Source organism: Morchella importuna, assembly GCF_003444635.1.
Source record: "Morchella importuna strain M04M26 chromosome Unknown Morimp01GS012, whole genome shotgun sequence".
In the NCBI taxonomy this organism is placed as follows: domain Eukaryota; kingdom Fungi; phylum Ascomycota; class Pezizomycetes; order Pezizales; family Morchellaceae; genus Morchella; species Morchella importuna.
Genome location: NW_025763409.1, coordinates 561,274 through 577,993, shown reverse-complemented (window position 1 = coordinate 577,993; position 16,720 = coordinate 561,274). Strand labels below are relative to the sequence as shown.

Sequence of the window (16,720 nt, the reverse complement as noted above, 5' to 3'; positions counted from 1 at the left end):
TAATGCCCCCTCTTAAGAGACAGCTACCTACAGCTAAGAGGTCACTTTTCGCTGGTCAAGAAGTAGGTATCGTCAGCTAGCTTATCGTTTGTTGGACATTAAGTGTATTAACTATCAGCCCGTCTCATATTTTCTCCTCGCAGATGCGAGACTTGAGTCCGGCCAGTGCACGAGGGGCCTTTCGCACGCCGAGAGAATTGTTCTCAAATATCTGACACATATTATCCCAGTCCCGTCAAAGCTTAGTGTCTCACGTGCTAGCTAGACCCCATTGCTCCCGAATTATCGGATGAACCTTAAGGTTTCCTCCCCACATCCCGCAAGACGGTAACGGGACTTAAGAGAGACATCTTCTGCCATTCGGGGAATACTGTGATTACCCTCCCTGCATTTTGGACGGTTCAGACCACAACAATCGACTATACCACCATCATCGCAATCCCCTCCGCCCAATGTTACCGTGAAGATGGGCAAAAGTGGACTTTGTTTTATCTTTCAGCTGAGATGTCCTTGGCAAGGAAGGAATGAGTAATCGGAGTTGTATAACTGAACCTTGATGGCGCACATGAAAAATAGCGGACATCATAACCTTGTTGGCCACATTAAAATATAGTTTCCCTTATAGGCAACAGCTCAGGTCTCTATCAGTGGATTCAACAGAGTTTTTTGAAGGGAGAAATAGACTTCGTTGGTGTGGAGGTTACGAAAAGAAGTGCGTATTCAAGCTGTGGTCTAGATAGGCTATGGTCGACTGGAAACATGCATTCAACAAATTCGGCAGGAATAAACCTTTAGCTCCTACATCTTGCGTTATATTCTACCAGAACTCTCAGATGCGTGGCTTCGTGTGGTGAACTACGACTCACCTTGGCCCCGCCACAATCAATCTTATCCCAACCATCCAGCAGAAATAAAATCATCGATATGGGCTGAAGTACCCCATCAACCTAAAATTTCTCTGCGATCGTGGCATGCATATCTTGTGACTAAGCTGTTGATCGTCATTGGTTGAATGATGATAGCTGAGTCGAAACAAACCTGCCAAGGCACACGGAGATACCAGACAGCAGACGTATCTGTACTGACCCGGCGCCGATGTATGAGCTGGGACAAATATCAAACCAGTTTACGAAAACGTTAGCTGAAATCACTCCCCCGAACTTTCTATCAATCATTTACAAGTGTCGACCTAACTAACCACGATATCAAAGCAAATTTCCGGCACAAATCATACGACGTAACACGCAAGTTAAGGCAAGGATAAAGATTTTCAGCTGTTGCACAATAGTAATAGTAATAAATGTTCCCAAGTGGTCCGTGTTTTTGTTTGGTTACCAAAAACGGCCGGCCCCGATCCAGAATTCCGGGTACAGTACCAACGAGCAGCAAGGGTTTCTAGCCTGGGCTTAAGACGAAGGATTAAAGGCCCGGTCGCCTATGCGAACCCAAAAAGGTGCCTTGCAGCTGTTTTCGGCACTAAATACTGTTCCGAGGTCACCATCGTAGCAGAGAGCAATATATCTTTATCATTAGAGCTCCCAGGTTCCTGCGGGATGGATCTACATACTACTGGAGGGATTTTTCTACATTGAATGGCCCTCCTCTCGTCTCCAAACATGGTTTTAAACCAGTTTATTTATCTTTCATTTATATACCGCCTGGCCGATATACAACCTAGTCATCACAGCAGCCTGTACATACAAGGAAGACAGAGTACATGGTACGACATGGAGGAGAGCTCAACCGCCCGCCTGCCCTATGAAAATCATTATGAGAAAGGAAGCTGCGTACATACACAAAGCGGGCCGCGGCCGGCGTCTCGGTTGGGACTTTTATTTTTCTTCCTTCTTCGATCTATGGTTAAACTCCCGGAAAAAAACTCTAGTAGCTATATGCCGCATGGATGCTTTACGCCGAGATAGAGCACTCTGCTGCAGGTCCTTTAATTTCTTCTACTTTTAAAGGCATCTTTCTATCAATTCTACCTTTGCCGCAGCTAAACACTTCAAGGCGAGGAGTCCGACCCTGGCGGCCAGTGAGCTTTGAACAATGATTGTCAATACCAATACCAACAAGCATTCTGACCAGTTATTCCTACATAATCTAGCCCAATTACGGGCCCTCCCTACTCGACTAGGGATTACTTGTAGAGTAAGACAGTAGGATGCGCGTCCAGGCATAAATGAGTAGAGTAACGCTGTTACTCTGATTTAAAGGTATGCATCTACTCTATCCTACTAATGACTATGCAATTTTCATTTCAGTACTCTAGAAGCGCCATGGGTGCTAACAAGTTTCAGAAGTTGCGACAGGAAGCTAGGCCTATATGGGGTTCTTGGCGAAGTACGTCGTCGACTTCAGAGGACACGATGCTTCGTAACAGTGGACAGTGGGATCATGTACGTCCCGAGCCAGTGCCGGCCGAGTTCCGAGATATGTCTCGGTAAATTCCTTTGAAAGTCCGAAAATTAATGAATCACAAGACGTCCAGCGTCATGTCTTTACCCCGATTTAGTAGCGATACGGTGGTACTTCATATGGAGTGGGGAAGATAAGGTTCTTACTCTACCCCAGAGCTGTGAATTGCAGCTAATGTACCTACATTCGTATATCCTTGTTATTGAGCCTCATAAGCTGTGCCTCTGGGTATTATGTTTCCTAAGGCGATTCTCCAGGCACTTTAGATGGATATCAGCGAAACTAGGCATACACTATTCGCAAGGGAAAGGCCCAATAACAAACTTAGTGAGCACACTTAAGTACGAGCGAATTAATCAAATGCATAGCAAATAAATTAGAACTCTGATCTGATCCATACACGGTCCTATATCTGGCCCCTCTGTGGACCCAGATTAACTATTGGCGTAAAAAGATGCGATTTTCCTCGGGAATTACTAAAAAAACAGGAAATTAAATTTTCGTGAAGAAAGGGGACATAATTCTGTTGATCATAAGAGAGCACTTATGCATGGGGTAAATAAAGAATCCCGTTATTCATTGGGGGCCTATGATGGATCGTTATTCCCTTTCGCAATGATGCTATGCAGTCTTCCGAAAACACTACAAGCCGAACACTACTACTATCCGTCTCTAAAGTTATTCGATCCGATCTATGGAAAATTCGGCATATATCTGAAGAATCTCCATATATCCTACAGCAGGCTATATTAATACTATATGCCACCACCTTACCTATTATACTTGTAATATGTTGACTCTATTACAACCACACCAACTTTAAAACTAGATACCTGCCATCAGCTTTTATGTGATTTCGATCATTACCATATTCAACCAATTTTATTAGGTTATATCGGAGGTGCCCTAGCGCTGGATCCGTCATGAACCTTTGAATGGGTATTCCGGTGAGATTTGGTAGCTAACTAAGAAGGCTTCTAGCTCCGCGGCCGCAGTTCTCACATCAATACAGTGTGCCACACTAGGTCACATCTCTAATGATATATTGCGCGTGGGATCACACCAAGATGTAAAATGACATTCCTCTGGAAACCAATAGCCTTCGGCAAATCTCCGCCTCAAAATAAGGATACCAGTAGCAAGGCTACTCGCATGTACTCTATATCTTCCAGTCCCTAAATAGAGCCATCGGTTAAGCGGAGAAAACGTGTGAGATTCTTTAAGTCGATCACTAATTACAGTACCGGTACTGTAACCAACAACATATCCTTAGTGCTGACCATCCGGCTTTGGCTTCTAGAACAGTTTTTCTTTGCATTCACTAAGTCGCAAGCCATTCAGCCTTTAGCTACTGAGGCTCCATGGAGTGAGTGGGTAACACAAAGGAAAGGAAAGTGCCGTGCAGGGACCACGATCTTCGATATCCTTGTGGTAAACATAGCGTCATGTCATGTCTCAGCCATTTTATTCAGGGGTAACAAACAGAAACAGTTCCTGCAGCTGTGCGAAAGCTGGGCATTTTTTCGGACTACTCGGTATGGTATGGTGTAAGTGGGGGTTAGGGTTGTGGGTGGATCTTTTATAAAAACACATTTTGTCAAGATGTGCGAGCGGGACTCGGGCAAAGGAGGCTTGTCGATCGCATATAGAAGAGGTAATTGCATTCTAGATAAATGACAGCACTCCAAAATATGTTAGGTCCTACCGGGAAAGGGATGAACCTATGTATATAGCACAGTGGCAAGCACATGCGGTAGGCCGTGTAAAATAAAAATAAAAGAATCTCTTTAGTTAGTTAGACGAGATTATAATACGTAGTAGTAGCTAAAAATATGAATAAAGACAATTGTAGAACCTTGACAAAACCAACAGACTTCGAGAAAATTGAAAACAGGCTAGATGAAGTGAGTTAGTTGTGGCCATATAGAGGACAACGACTAAATCCCGGTTTGCATGACAAATAATACGGAATTCATGAAGATGAAGATACATGTACTTAATATATATGCGGGAAGTGTACAAATGAGGTAGATTAAGATAAGAACGAGGGTATTTTAAGTCATCAATACAGTAAGAAAATAAGGGAGAAAGCAATATTACGCTGAATTCAGGTCTAGTGTACGTAACGTATGTATACCGTATACATATATGTGCGTAAATAAGTGTCCGAATTTAAAGAGGGAAGAAACCAAGACCTTCACCACAAGATTACCATCTTCCTATTCCTAAATGTAGGTAAAGACTGAAGACATGAGTACAAGTAGCTATAGGTATTTACATACATGTATTTCTATGTAGTATGGATTATGGGTGGTACCAAAGCGCGGGAAACGCCAGGGTTACAAATTTGCAAAGGCCACATCGCGTCAATACTTCATGTCATTCTCTTTCAGAATATGTATGTTAGTCTTTAGCTAACTATACTTCATACATGTGAACTATCTTCATTCCTGTGGACGGTGGTGAGACAAGATCTACTAATACGTCTAGAAACATGTACCCATAAGAATATTATCGTTTCATGACTATGTAGGTATTATATATTCTCAAATCCTATATTTATATCTTCTTTATCAAGAATATACTGAATAAATACGTAAATGTCGCATATACACACTCTTTCCCGAAACATGAAAATGAATTAAACAAAAAAAAAAAAATCCCGAAACATGAACAACAAACGCCGGTTTGTGCTTGTCGAGTGATATTTTATGATTAAACTTACCGACCTCTCTTACCCGTTGTCAGCTCACTAACCTTATGTCCACTGCAAAAAAGGTTTACACTAGTATAACTCCCTGACCGTATCCGTGTGGCCTGTATGTACATGTATTGGTACAAATAAGAGGGTCTAGGCTAGATGAAAGATCGATCCAACATCTACCCCATTGCATATAACCTACCCCACCTTCCCCCACGTTCCGCCTGAAGCCCCTTAATTCATTCACTGTCATCTTCAATCTCTTGCATTCTAACTCTTCCATCACCTAAGCTAACTCACTCCGTTATACGTATGGAGGTCTCTAAAACAGATGAATACCCACCGACCGCGAACCACAGAACATCCAACAGCTCGGCAGAGGCAATCATACGCTAAAGTCAAGACAGCGGCAGAATACCGGCCAATGTTGACATAGGATAGGTACTCATGTTTTGAGCACGGTGTTACATGTTTCCTTAATACTGCATTGATGATGGATTATCTACTTTTGATTTCCTTCGCCTGGTGGCTTCGCGACCAAATCGCCTAGCTACGTGTGAGTCGTTGCCCCTCGCCCCTAAATCACAAGACGGACAAAGGGTTAAATAATCCTCACCCCTCAAAAATTCGAGACAATTCGATCGTAGCCAGTAGCTTGAATACATTCCGATAACAAACTAGCACGGCAAATCTTACACCAGACCCCCCAAAACGCCCCCACCACAGGGTTCTAACGGAGTTATTCCAGATATTCATCAGCTCCGGGCTTGCTATTAATGAGGGATAAAGTTTATAGATGGTTCCCCCCCTCTAGTCTTACGATAAATATGGCACAGATATCGATCACAAATTCTCACTCGGCCCGCTCAGCCAGCCCTAGCCCTGCAATTGCGCAACCTAATCTCCCCTGCTCTTCCCCACATTTACGGCAGCTCCCGATATCGCCGGTTTGAAACAGGGGTCAAAGTGCAAAGTGCAAGAACAAGATGGAGGATAAGGCGATAAGGATGACGTGAGATGCAAACTTCGGCGCCTGACTACTCAGCAAAGATAGGTTCAAATCCTCTTTAATCCGATTTTCCGTATTTGAACAATTGAAGATTTATAGCGAACAAATCCGGCAATTCATTCGCGCTGGCCGTGGTCGTTCTTGGGTTCGATAGGACAGAAAATAAAGGAGAAAAATAACGCCTAAAAAGCAAACACCAATTTGGACCTATCCAAAGCAAAGCATAATATTCTGACCACACCAAAGGCACCCCAAGTTCCAGACACAAAACTGTCCTTTAATTCCGCTCGAGGCCACACAAAATACGATTAATTACCGTAGGTAGTTTTCCTTTGCTATGCGTGAAAGGTTTTGGTAGATAGAGTATAGTTACTAGCTAATCTCTCCCCACTTAAAAAAAAAAAAAAAAAGAAAGAAAAAAAAGAAAAAAATAAAGGTCCAACTACATAACCAACAATTAGGTAGTAGTAGTAGGTGGTGTATGATGATGTTACCGCTGTGCTGTTGATGGCAATGACTTTTTCAAGTATTCCAGATTTTCATGTTTAGGTTTCAGGATTTTAACTCTCTTTATCCAGGCGGGAAGGGAGAAGAAAACGACAAAATGATTTTCCCCGCAGATGAAATAAACCCCAAAGAAAATATGAAAAGAAAAGAGAAGAAAAAAGAGACCCATCGCCAGACACAAAAAGAATCAAGAACACCTTCCCTACTGCTAGACACCCCGGAGCCCAAAACTCACCCTATGATATCCGGATGAATTAAAGGGCTCGGCTCTATTGTGACGTAGGGGCACCTGTTCCAGCACCGGAACCTCCCCCGTTTGTGACCCCGCCGGTGGCTGGACCTGTCTTGTTGATGACAGCTTCGAGGGATGAGGCGTGGGATTTCCAGTCAATCCTAGTTCCCTGGGGGAGATTCAGCTTGCGTTTGATAGTTTCCCTTCAAGCACAAGTCGTTAGCTATCGATTTCACTTACACATTGGATAAGGATAGAAAAGGAAGCATACTTTATCTTCAGGCAGCTCGATCCATCCACCCTCGTCCAAACGCTTAATACGTCCTCATTACCCCGGATGCTCAGAACCGCACCACACAGGTCCTCGCCAGCTTCACCGAATTGGTCTCCAACGATCGCCAAAACTAGGTCCTCCCAGTACCTTGTGCTAACACCCTTCTTCAAGCGGATGTTCCACTTTCCACCTTTTCTATTCTCCTTGTCCTCCCATACAGGCCTAATCCCCTTTTTAAATAGATGATAGTCACTCACGTGCGGCAGAGCACTCGGTCGCCGCAGGTGAGTGTACACGCTCCAAAACTCCTCCACCGTGCCAAAGTAGGCAATTTTCAAGGTCGATTTCTCGTAATCCTGAAACTTGTTGCCCGGGGCCCTATACCAGACAATCCACGTATTCTTCAATGGGTGGGAGTCCTGCTGTGGGGGTTGTTGGGGTGCGGGAGCTACGGCTTTCCTACCTCCCGCGACAACCTCGGATGCCGTTAACCCGCCCTTCGGCGGAGAGATCGGATTGTTCGAAGAGTTGATAGCCCCCGCCGCATTCAAGCCATCACCTCCTCCGGCGGTGCCTGGGGTTTTCGGAGTTTTAACACCAAAGGAACCAAAGGCGCCGCCAATACCAATATTGAATGCAGATGCAGCTGATGCGGACTTTGTTGCAGTCGGGGAGGGGAGGGCTGGACTGGCAGTGTTTATGCTTTGCAAGTCGTTGAACGGATTCTTGTAGTTAGGTCCTCTGGCCTTGGCTGAAGGTGGACCAAAAATCTTTGACGATGGTGGTTCACCGGTATTGCTTGCGGCGGAAGGTACCGTGGTGGACATGGACAAGGAGAGTTTACCGGAACTACTGTGAAGATTTTTTTGCGTCAGCCAGAGTTCCAGTTGCGGGGGCGGGGGTGGGGAAGAGGCGGGGAGAGAGGAGGGTGCAATTTCTTACTTCGAGCGTCGAGTCCATAGTGAGTTCGAGTCCATTGGTAGCTGGGTCTTGGTGAATTATGTACTGCACTTGGAAATCGGAGGAGGGAAAAAAATCTCTTCTAATGTCCAGTAGGAGGAGGATGCGAAGAAACGAGTGGCAAGCAACCAGCCTGTGCTTAAAGAAATTAAATGGGAGTATCAAAAGGGTATTTTACAAATAGGCCCGAAGAGAAATAAGACGTTCAAAGTAGTTTTCGGAGAAGCGCCTCTCGTATTTCAGAGAGGGATGTATAGTGACGTTGGGGGGCGCTGAAAAAGTGGGGGATCAGCGGTCGGAAAATGTGTACGGTTTATGGATCCTCAAAATGGAATTTTATCAACCAGGAAAGACTTTTCGTTGTTTATGGAGGAGAATCTTGTGAAATGTTGTTACGGATATTGGATGTACGTGGGACGACAAACTGACGAGATGAGTGGAGAAGATGGGGTGAAGAAGCAGCAGCAGTAGCAACAACACAAAGCCGCAACAGCAGAAACCAGGGAACAGATCAGATCAGATCGTACCAGGTCAGGGGGTGGCAGGGAGAAAACTTGTTAAATAGGCGAAAGACAAGCAGAGATTGGTTCAACTGGCGAGAGGGAGACGAGAACTCGGTCAGTGGAGCAGAACAGAGCAGATGATATGTTAATGTAGTTGCGGCGTGGTATGTATGTATGGAAAGGTAGTAAAGTTAAAGAGGAAGGGGGCAGCAGAGGAGGAGAAGAAGGAGGAAGAGGATGAGGGGAAGAATTCCAGCAGATCTATAGATTAAATTTGACAGCAGGATTGTCGTGGAGGATTTGAAGGTAGGGTTGGTTTGATTACACAAGATTTACGCACTTTAAAGTACGAAGATTTTCTGTTTTCTCGTGAACGGGGAATGCGGGATTCTTTCTTTCTTTCTTTCGTTGCATGCCTGACTTGGACTGGCTGACATCAAACCCACACCCACCGCTTGTATTAGTCATCACAACCCCTGCATTCAGCCAAGACTACCGCCTCTTTAAAACCCTTCTGTTTGCTTCGGGCTTCTCCTCTTCTTCTCTTTTACAACCAGACCACCACCTTCAATCAGAATAGAATCGATAGTCCGAAAACTACCCCCACTCGACTGTCGATTTCCGATTTAATAAACAATGTGTGTGGTCGAGATGATATCGTGAGCAGCAAGTCTGCAATTCTCGACCCTCCTTAAAAACCATCGCGACGAGATGCGCTCGCCTTCGGGTTTGCAGTGCTTCCATGACCTGGTGATGACCTGAAGAGATGGACATTCCTCATTTCCGCTATCCAAATGATTCTTGTATGTAGCCTTCAATTGAATTACACTTTCACTCCTTCCGAACAAACCTGCCCCACTACATTACAAACTTGAGATGAAGATACACAACGAGCTCTGGTAAACTGACCCAACCGCTCACACCGGCGGTCTCTGACTGCCGGCTACACGAAGAGACGAGTTGGACATGACGCTCAAAAGGCACAGACTGATCAATCCCCCTCCTCCGCTGCCTCGATTTTGACCGCTTCTACAGTTGCTGGGGCGTTCGCTGATATTCGTGAAAAGCAAAGTGCAAACTAGGGTCCTGCCTAGGTGAAGAAAAAAAAAATTTCAAACCTGCCTGCGGGATGACGTTTTTATCCATCCAACCAACCCTATCATGCAGGGAATTTTTTGTTGTGGATTGGATGGAACCCTGCCTTGATCTGATCCACCATTGTACCTACTCTACATGCACATAGACTACTCTATATATATATCCAATTCATCCGTCGGAGAGACAAAGATCTACCCAGATATCCAACCCCGCCATTTCGAGATCAAACCATCTTCTATGAATTATTCGTAAAGCGAAAGTAGGAGAGCTTTCGCCCATTCTACATCGTCCACCATTTCATAAGATATCAATCGAAGTGCATCCCCACAATCCACAAATTGATCCATTCCAAAGGGGCAAAGGGGACTCACCCTGGCGGGCGTGTTACTGTATCTACTTTCTCTTTCTCTCTTTCACTTTCTTACCTTCTGATCAATAAAACCAAAATATCTTTACCAACACTATTATCTTCCTAACAACCACGATGTATGCGGAGTGTGTAATTGTGAGAAAATAGGGTTGTGCCAGCACTCTCACCAGAAATGTGACAGATATAGTAATGCTTGTAGGCCATGCCGTCACACCGCCGCCCCAAAACCACTCTAGAACCAACCTCTGAATTTTGTCCCCGCTGCCTACAGTCTTTATACCTATACAACTACCTGTACTATACCGTATCTACTAGAATAAGAACATTGTACCCGCCCACGTACCCACACATATCAAAACAGAACAAAAAGGAACTCAAGAAAGAGGAGTGAGGGGAATGTGCCTATGCAAAACTACATTTGTAGTTCCCAAGAAAACAAGAAAAGAAGGAAGAAGAAGAAAGCTATATACAAGGAGTCCAATGGGAAAAAAAGACAAGAAACAACTCCACCCCAAGCATAACGTCATGAAAAACGCCCTTTTGCCCACATCATGGGCCATCACTCACGCTTTTACGCCCACCCCCCCTCCCCCAAACCACAAGACGCCACTCATCACACCGTACCACATTAAAACTCGCTATCTTCCCTGCCTGCGACACCAACGCCGACCAATCCCAACCCCAGTACGCCGACATTAGTCCAGAGGCCCAACCTCCACCCTCTCCACAATGCCTCTCCGCCCTCTTCTTCCTTCACCACGCACCACATCGTCCCAAACACACCCGCATACCTGCCCAATGGCACAATGGTTCTCTGCGGCTTCACTGCTGCGACCTGTCCCCGCCTCAATACTGTCTCCAGAGGCAACCGTACTGCAAGCTCCGCGGTGCTGCTGAAGAACGTCAGGATGCTGAATAGCGTCGGCGTCAGGATCGGGTCGCAGCCGAAGCGTGTGCGCAGAAAGTACGGCGTGCCGAGGGAGATAAAGGATGGGATGGTTGCGTGGAGTGTAGCTGGGAGGATAAGGGACGGAGGGATGAAGTAGGAGGGGAGGAGACGCAGGCATGGCAAGATATTGCGGGGCTGCTCGGTGGAGGGCGTTATCACCAATCTATAATCCCATCCAACCCCATATTAGCACATTACATCTCACTAAATTACTCTGGAGCCATAAACCCACCTCGTCCTCACGATATCCAACGGCGCCAGCACCACCGCTGAAATTGCCGCCGCCGCAACGGCAACACCCAGACTAGCCAGAGGATACGCACTATCAGCGATCTCTGTCAGGCCTGGATCGGGCAGGCTCAATACGGCGCTCAAAAAGCTGCCGGCCCATGATTCGATCGTGCGCTCGAGAATCCCATACAGGAAAGAGCTGTTTTGCCCCTTCCATATACCCCATGCGCCCTCTTTAGCCCACAGCGCTTTGAGCATGTCGCTGATACTGCTGTCGGGGTGTGGGAGTTCAATCTGCCATGGGTGCGCTGTATCGGGGTCGGTTGTGGTCTCAACAACATATCCAGCGCGGTCGGTCATCTTACGGCCACGGGACGGGGAGCGGCGGAGCTTCTTGGGCGTCGGCGTAATATCATCGGACGCAAAGTAGTTAGGCTCGGAGTCTGTAGAATCTGCCTGTGCGCCGTTTCAATCAGCACTGCATATAGTGGTGTGCATCTAGACCGACTGCAGGTTGTAGATTAAAGCTGCAATTATAGATCGTAGAACATACATCGTCATCATCACTCCCATTGTCCTCATCCGCACTGTCATATGCCCGTCCCTTTCTCCATGTACTCTCCTTCTTCCTGCCCTTTCCCTTCGCACCCACCACCCCACCCTCACGCCTCGGCACAACCCTACATTGCAGCAGCATCTTGCTATTCTCGAAGGGCTGCGCAACAAGATTCAGACCATACTGGGCGGCCGCCTGCGTAAAGAAGTTCTTCAGGACCTCGTTAGGACTCGGACTATCAAGATAGTCTGTGTAGTCCTGCAGGTCTGTCAATAGGTTGAATGACGAGGAGGCATTGTGGACAGACGGTGGGAGCGACGGCGGGGGAAGCGGGCTGGTATCGAAGCCCACGGGTGGCGGGGGGATGTAGTAGGGGCGAAGAGGGTTTGGGCCGGACATTTGGACTGCTGTAGGAGTGCGTTTGTAGTTTTTGGGTGAGCGGGATGGTTGGTGTTGATGATGATGATATAAGGCCAAGTATGACTGACGCTCACTCGCTCACTTCACGCACTTTGAGAGATGGAGATAGAGGTATCCGGAGAGACAAGTGTTTATTTGTGTTATTATGCGTAGGTAGGGTATGATCTATGCGTTGTTATAAATATGCGTATGCGGCTTTTTATTTCCCCCGAGGGTGGGGTTTCTTTTTTTTTTTTTTTCCAATGAGGTGAGGTCAGTGCTGTACATGTGCATGCCCATCTCCCAAAACGGATCCCTGTCACGTGCGACTTCGCTGAGTTGCTTCACAGAATATCACGCACTCCAGGTTCACGCAAATATGCTTGCCAGTCTCCTTGCTTTAAATGGATAATAACTTTATCAATTAAATTAATAATATGCGTCCATCACTAAAAAAACACAAACGGTAGGTATCATGGCTCAACAATCAAAGAAACAATTAAATCATGAAATTGGGGGTAACCAATCCCTTCCCAAGCTCAGAGACTGCGTCGAAAAGAATGCGATCCTCCTCCGACATGGCCCTAATAGCCTTTTCACCGTCAAAGAAGGGCCTGACATCAGCCTCGCAGACCGTATCTTTTGGTGGAAGCTTTCCATCAACAAAGTAGTCACGGATATATTTCATACTACAGACGGAGGGCGTTGAAATTGAGCAATGCTGCACCACGGTTAGTAACTGGAAGTGAACAAAGATAGTAAGGAAAACGAACCCCTTCTGAGTTCTGCTCCAATACAACAGATCCTTCAAACCCCTTCGCCATTTTGTGTGCATTCCGCACTGGTGTCACCGGATCCGCAGAGTTGCCCAAAAATAGCAACGGCCAGCTAGTGTTTCCACTGATCGGGCCGTTGTAAACCAATCCCTGTGGCCTTATTTTCCACCCTGCACATCCCATCCTAACGACAGCCCAACTGCCACCTGATGTCGGACTCTGTTCCTGCAGCATGTGCAGGTACTCATACATCTCATCCAGCGAATCCTCAACTTGTTCGCCATCGCTGCACGCAATCGCCCAAATCGCATCGAAATCTGGCCCTGGTGGACGCTCAGGTCCACCACCGCCACAGTTGCATGAGAATTGCTTCTTTTGGTACTCGATGAAGCTCTTCCCATCACCTGCCTCGATATCGACTAGGATTTTGGCGATTTTTGGGAAGCTAGTGAGGGGCTTATAGAGAGCGGTGAAGAACATCGTTTTGACATCAGAGTATGTGACAACCTCGGCGCCTGTGGGAGCATCGGGGACTGGGAGAGGCTGACGCCGAAGTCGGGCCATGAGCGTGGAGAGACGGGTGGACACATCATCGGCAGTGGTGCCGGTGTGGAAGCTACAGCGAAGTGGGCCAGCAAGGGAGCAATAGTTGTAGAAGGATGAGACAACCTTTTCTGCGTCTTGCAAGTTGGTCATCCACCCGGATTTGTAGTAGTCTTCTACATCGCAGATACCTAATCCCGAGGATTTTCGTAAGCTGGGCATTTAAAAATGGCGGTTACTTAGGCAACCGGTGAAACCTTATGAAATCAGTGCAACAGGATGAACATAAAAACTCGAACTCCCATCCAAAACTTACAGACCACAGAGCAATCAGAGGCCCACAGGACTATGTGATTCTCGTATGTTTGGCTGTTTTCTAAGTAGTGATGGGGTCCATGTTACATCCAGCTTTTGTGTCCGACCTGTTACACTGGTTTATGAGGTTTTAATGTGTCCAAAATGAATGCGTGGATCCTACCATCAACAGCCAACCTCTCAATCCTGTCCGGAAACATACTAGCGAAAGTAGTCCCTAGAACACTTCCATAGCTGAAGCCCCAATACCTGAGTCCTTTCTTACTTCCATCTTTTCCAACTCTATCCCACTCCCCCTCAGTAATCTCCAACATGTCCCTTGCTACCACCGGCGTCCCCACATATTTCCCTACACCTGCAAGCCCCTCTCCCCCCATGGTAATGTTACACATGGCTCCAATTGTCATGCTTCGTGCGTATGCCTCACCGACCTCCTCACCCGAGTCGGTGGACCCAAGGATTCTTCCACCGGACTTGATCCCCCAGATTGACTGCTCCATATGGGTGTTGAAGCAGGACATAGACGGAGTAGTGTTGTTGATTCCGCGAGGGTCAAAGCCAACAATAGAAAATTGAGGACCAAGGATAGTCTGGAGCTCCTTTCCACGGCTAATTGCAAAGTTTGTGCCAGAGCCACCAGGACCGCCTAGATATTCATTGTTAGTTTTTTCCATATCTTGAATGCGCTCCACACCTAGCCTACACATCCCAGTACATTGTAACACAAGGCCATAATATCTCCGCCATTCATCTGATGCACATTACCAATCACATTTACTCACCAGGATTAATCAACACTGGACCTCCCCACTCCTCGCTTCTTTCATCCACCTTTGCAGGCACTTTTACGATCGCAACTGCTGCCTTCAACCCATTATCGGGGTTCTCCCAGTCGAGCGGAACTTCGAGTCTTGCGCACTCGAAACCGTCCCAACACGGGTGGTATTCTAGGTGTGAAGTTGGAGTAACCTATGCCGGCAGACATATTAGCAAGAAACAAACTAAAAAAAAGGAGAAGAAGCGACTAACATCTTCCCATTTGAAATCTTTGCCCTTTTCTGCCTCAAAGTGACAATTTCTGTGAGGAGCTGGTCCTGTCCAGCTTGTAGAATACCCTACAACAGCCCATGTACCGAACGCTGCTATTCCAGAAAATAGAACAAGGCGACGCGTTTTCTCGAGTAGTCTGAGTTTGCGACTAGATGGCTGTACTGGGATATCGCGGCTGGTAGAAGGCATTAGTGGTTTTTCGGACTCCATTTTTTGGTTCCAGTTCTCCATCTTGACAGTGAGGAAAGGAGAGCAGAGAGAGAGGGGGGTATGTAGATGAAGAGGTGAGGAGGGCTGCAAAAGAAAAAAGGACCAACAAGTCCTTCAGTAGGTACATGTAGCACTCCAGCTTACAGCAACAAGTGCGCTACTCTAGTATTGCCCTAGCACAGGGTCCGGCTCCTGAGAATAGTTAGAGCATGAACGATTCGCTATCTATCGCCTTGGCAAGTCCGGTTGTTACGGTAATGACCCAAATAGGGAACCAAATCTGCAGGATAGACTGTGGGGCACGGAGTTTTTCCGCTTCTTAGTAGAACAGCCATGCTTTGAGCTTCGGAAGATATCCGGCTGTAGACCTTGCGCAAGAATATTCTCCATCCAATATCTAGTCGCGTGAGAGCCTCAGGATATTCTGGGTGATTACCTACTTGGGCTTGCTGGATGCATGGGAATTAAGGCTTAACTACCGCCAAACTGGAAAATTGGCTAGCTAGCTAGACTACTACATGTACTTGAGGAAGCCTCTAAAGCTAATATGTAAGCGCCGCTCAGCTGACAGGTGAGCCGGAGATGGAGATTTTCAATAGGTCAACTAACATCGATTATCTTTTTATGAGGTGTGCTTGTTGCGAGGCGCCTTGCCTTCCGGTTTAAGCGTCGCTCTTACTCATACACCCGGTTGATCTTGGAATGATCGCACTTGAAGTCGAGGAAAGCTAAACTCTCTCGTGATTGTTTCTCCTGCCATTGCAGTGACTCTTCCAGAATCCAATGCCTCTACAATTGCAAAATACTCCATATATGTGTACAATATTCCAAAGAATATTTGCCAGCATAATTATATAATGAGGCATGGGTCGGTTAAAAAAATCGATCCCTCAAGTTGGATGTGATACTGATTAAGCTTAAGGACCAAAACCTGAATTGGTGCTCATAATCGCATGTACATACGTACTACATGTAGTAACGGACGATAATTATAAACAGATTTAATGATATTACATGTAGTATTTATAAGAAAGATCCTGGTCTATATATAACGAATCAATAATTTGGGCCCCCTAAGCGTCCAGGAAGACCCAGTTAAAGACCGCCCCTATCTTGTGCTCTTCATACCGGTACGTATATAAATATATCTATGGGGGTTGATGAATGAACATTATAATTCATCATCCTCAATCATTTTGACATACCGAGTGATTTATCATGATACAACTAAAGCAAATGGCAGGTCCAAGAAAAGGTGTCGCATGAATTTGAATTTGGATGGAGGCTTTGCTCTCCGGTACCTACCTTCTGCTGTCTGGCTTACCAGGACGAATAACCATCTCGGGATCACTAATTTGACATAATAGAAGTCAGCAGGTGGTGTCTAAGGGTTAAGTTTAAATTCTTAGATGAACGGAGGATAACTTGACTGAGGATGTACCACAGGTACCACAATCATGGCATTAAAGGGTCGCAAACAGCACCCCAGAAATCTATTCACTACAATACTAAGCGCAGTGAAATTGATTTGAGGCCAGCTGGCCCGGAAAAGAAAACTGTAACCTGGAAAGGAGGTGTATGAAAAGATATCTATTTACAAAAATAAGAGTAGAAGAGAA

The 16,720-nt window shown here is 46.1% G+C and overlaps 3 protein-coding genes across 3 annotated transcripts; all 3 read right to left on the bottom strand.

Moving 5' to 3' along the window:
- Positions 1–6,904: 6,904 nt before the first annotated feature.
- LAJ45_04821 (uncharacterized protein) lies at positions 6,905–8,118 on the bottom strand (the record flags this gene model as incomplete). Its single annotated transcript, XM_046114397.1, has 3 exons — positions 6,905–7,070; positions 7,139–7,990; positions 8,084–8,118. 3 exons carry the CDS (start codon positions 8,116–8,118, stop codon positions 6,905–6,907), a joined length of 1,053 nt encoding a protein of 350 aa, XP_045972423.1.
- Positions 8,119–10,700: 2,582 nt separating this feature from the next.
- On the bottom strand, positions 10,701–12,207 carry LAJ45_04820 (uncharacterized protein; the record flags this gene model as incomplete). The annotated part of the gene is made up of 3 exons (XM_046114396.1): positions 10,701–11,184; positions 11,254–11,708; positions 11,806–12,207. 3 exons carry the CDS (start codon positions 12,205–12,207, stop codon positions 10,701–10,703), a joined length of 1,341 nt encoding a protein of 446 aa, XP_045972422.1.
- A 499-nt stretch (positions 12,208–12,706) lies between these two features.
- On the bottom strand, positions 12,707–15,122 carry LAJ45_04819 (uncharacterized protein; the record flags this gene model as incomplete). The annotated part of the gene is made up of 5 exons (XM_046114395.1): positions 12,707–12,928; positions 12,981–13,717; positions 14,005–14,487; positions 14,624–14,810; positions 14,871–15,122. The coding sequence occupies 5 exons, from the start codon at positions 15,120–15,122 to the stop codon at positions 12,707–12,709; spliced, it is 1,881 nt and encodes a 626-aa protein (XP_045972421.1).
- Between the last annotated feature and the right edge of the window lie 1,598 nt (positions 15,123–16,720).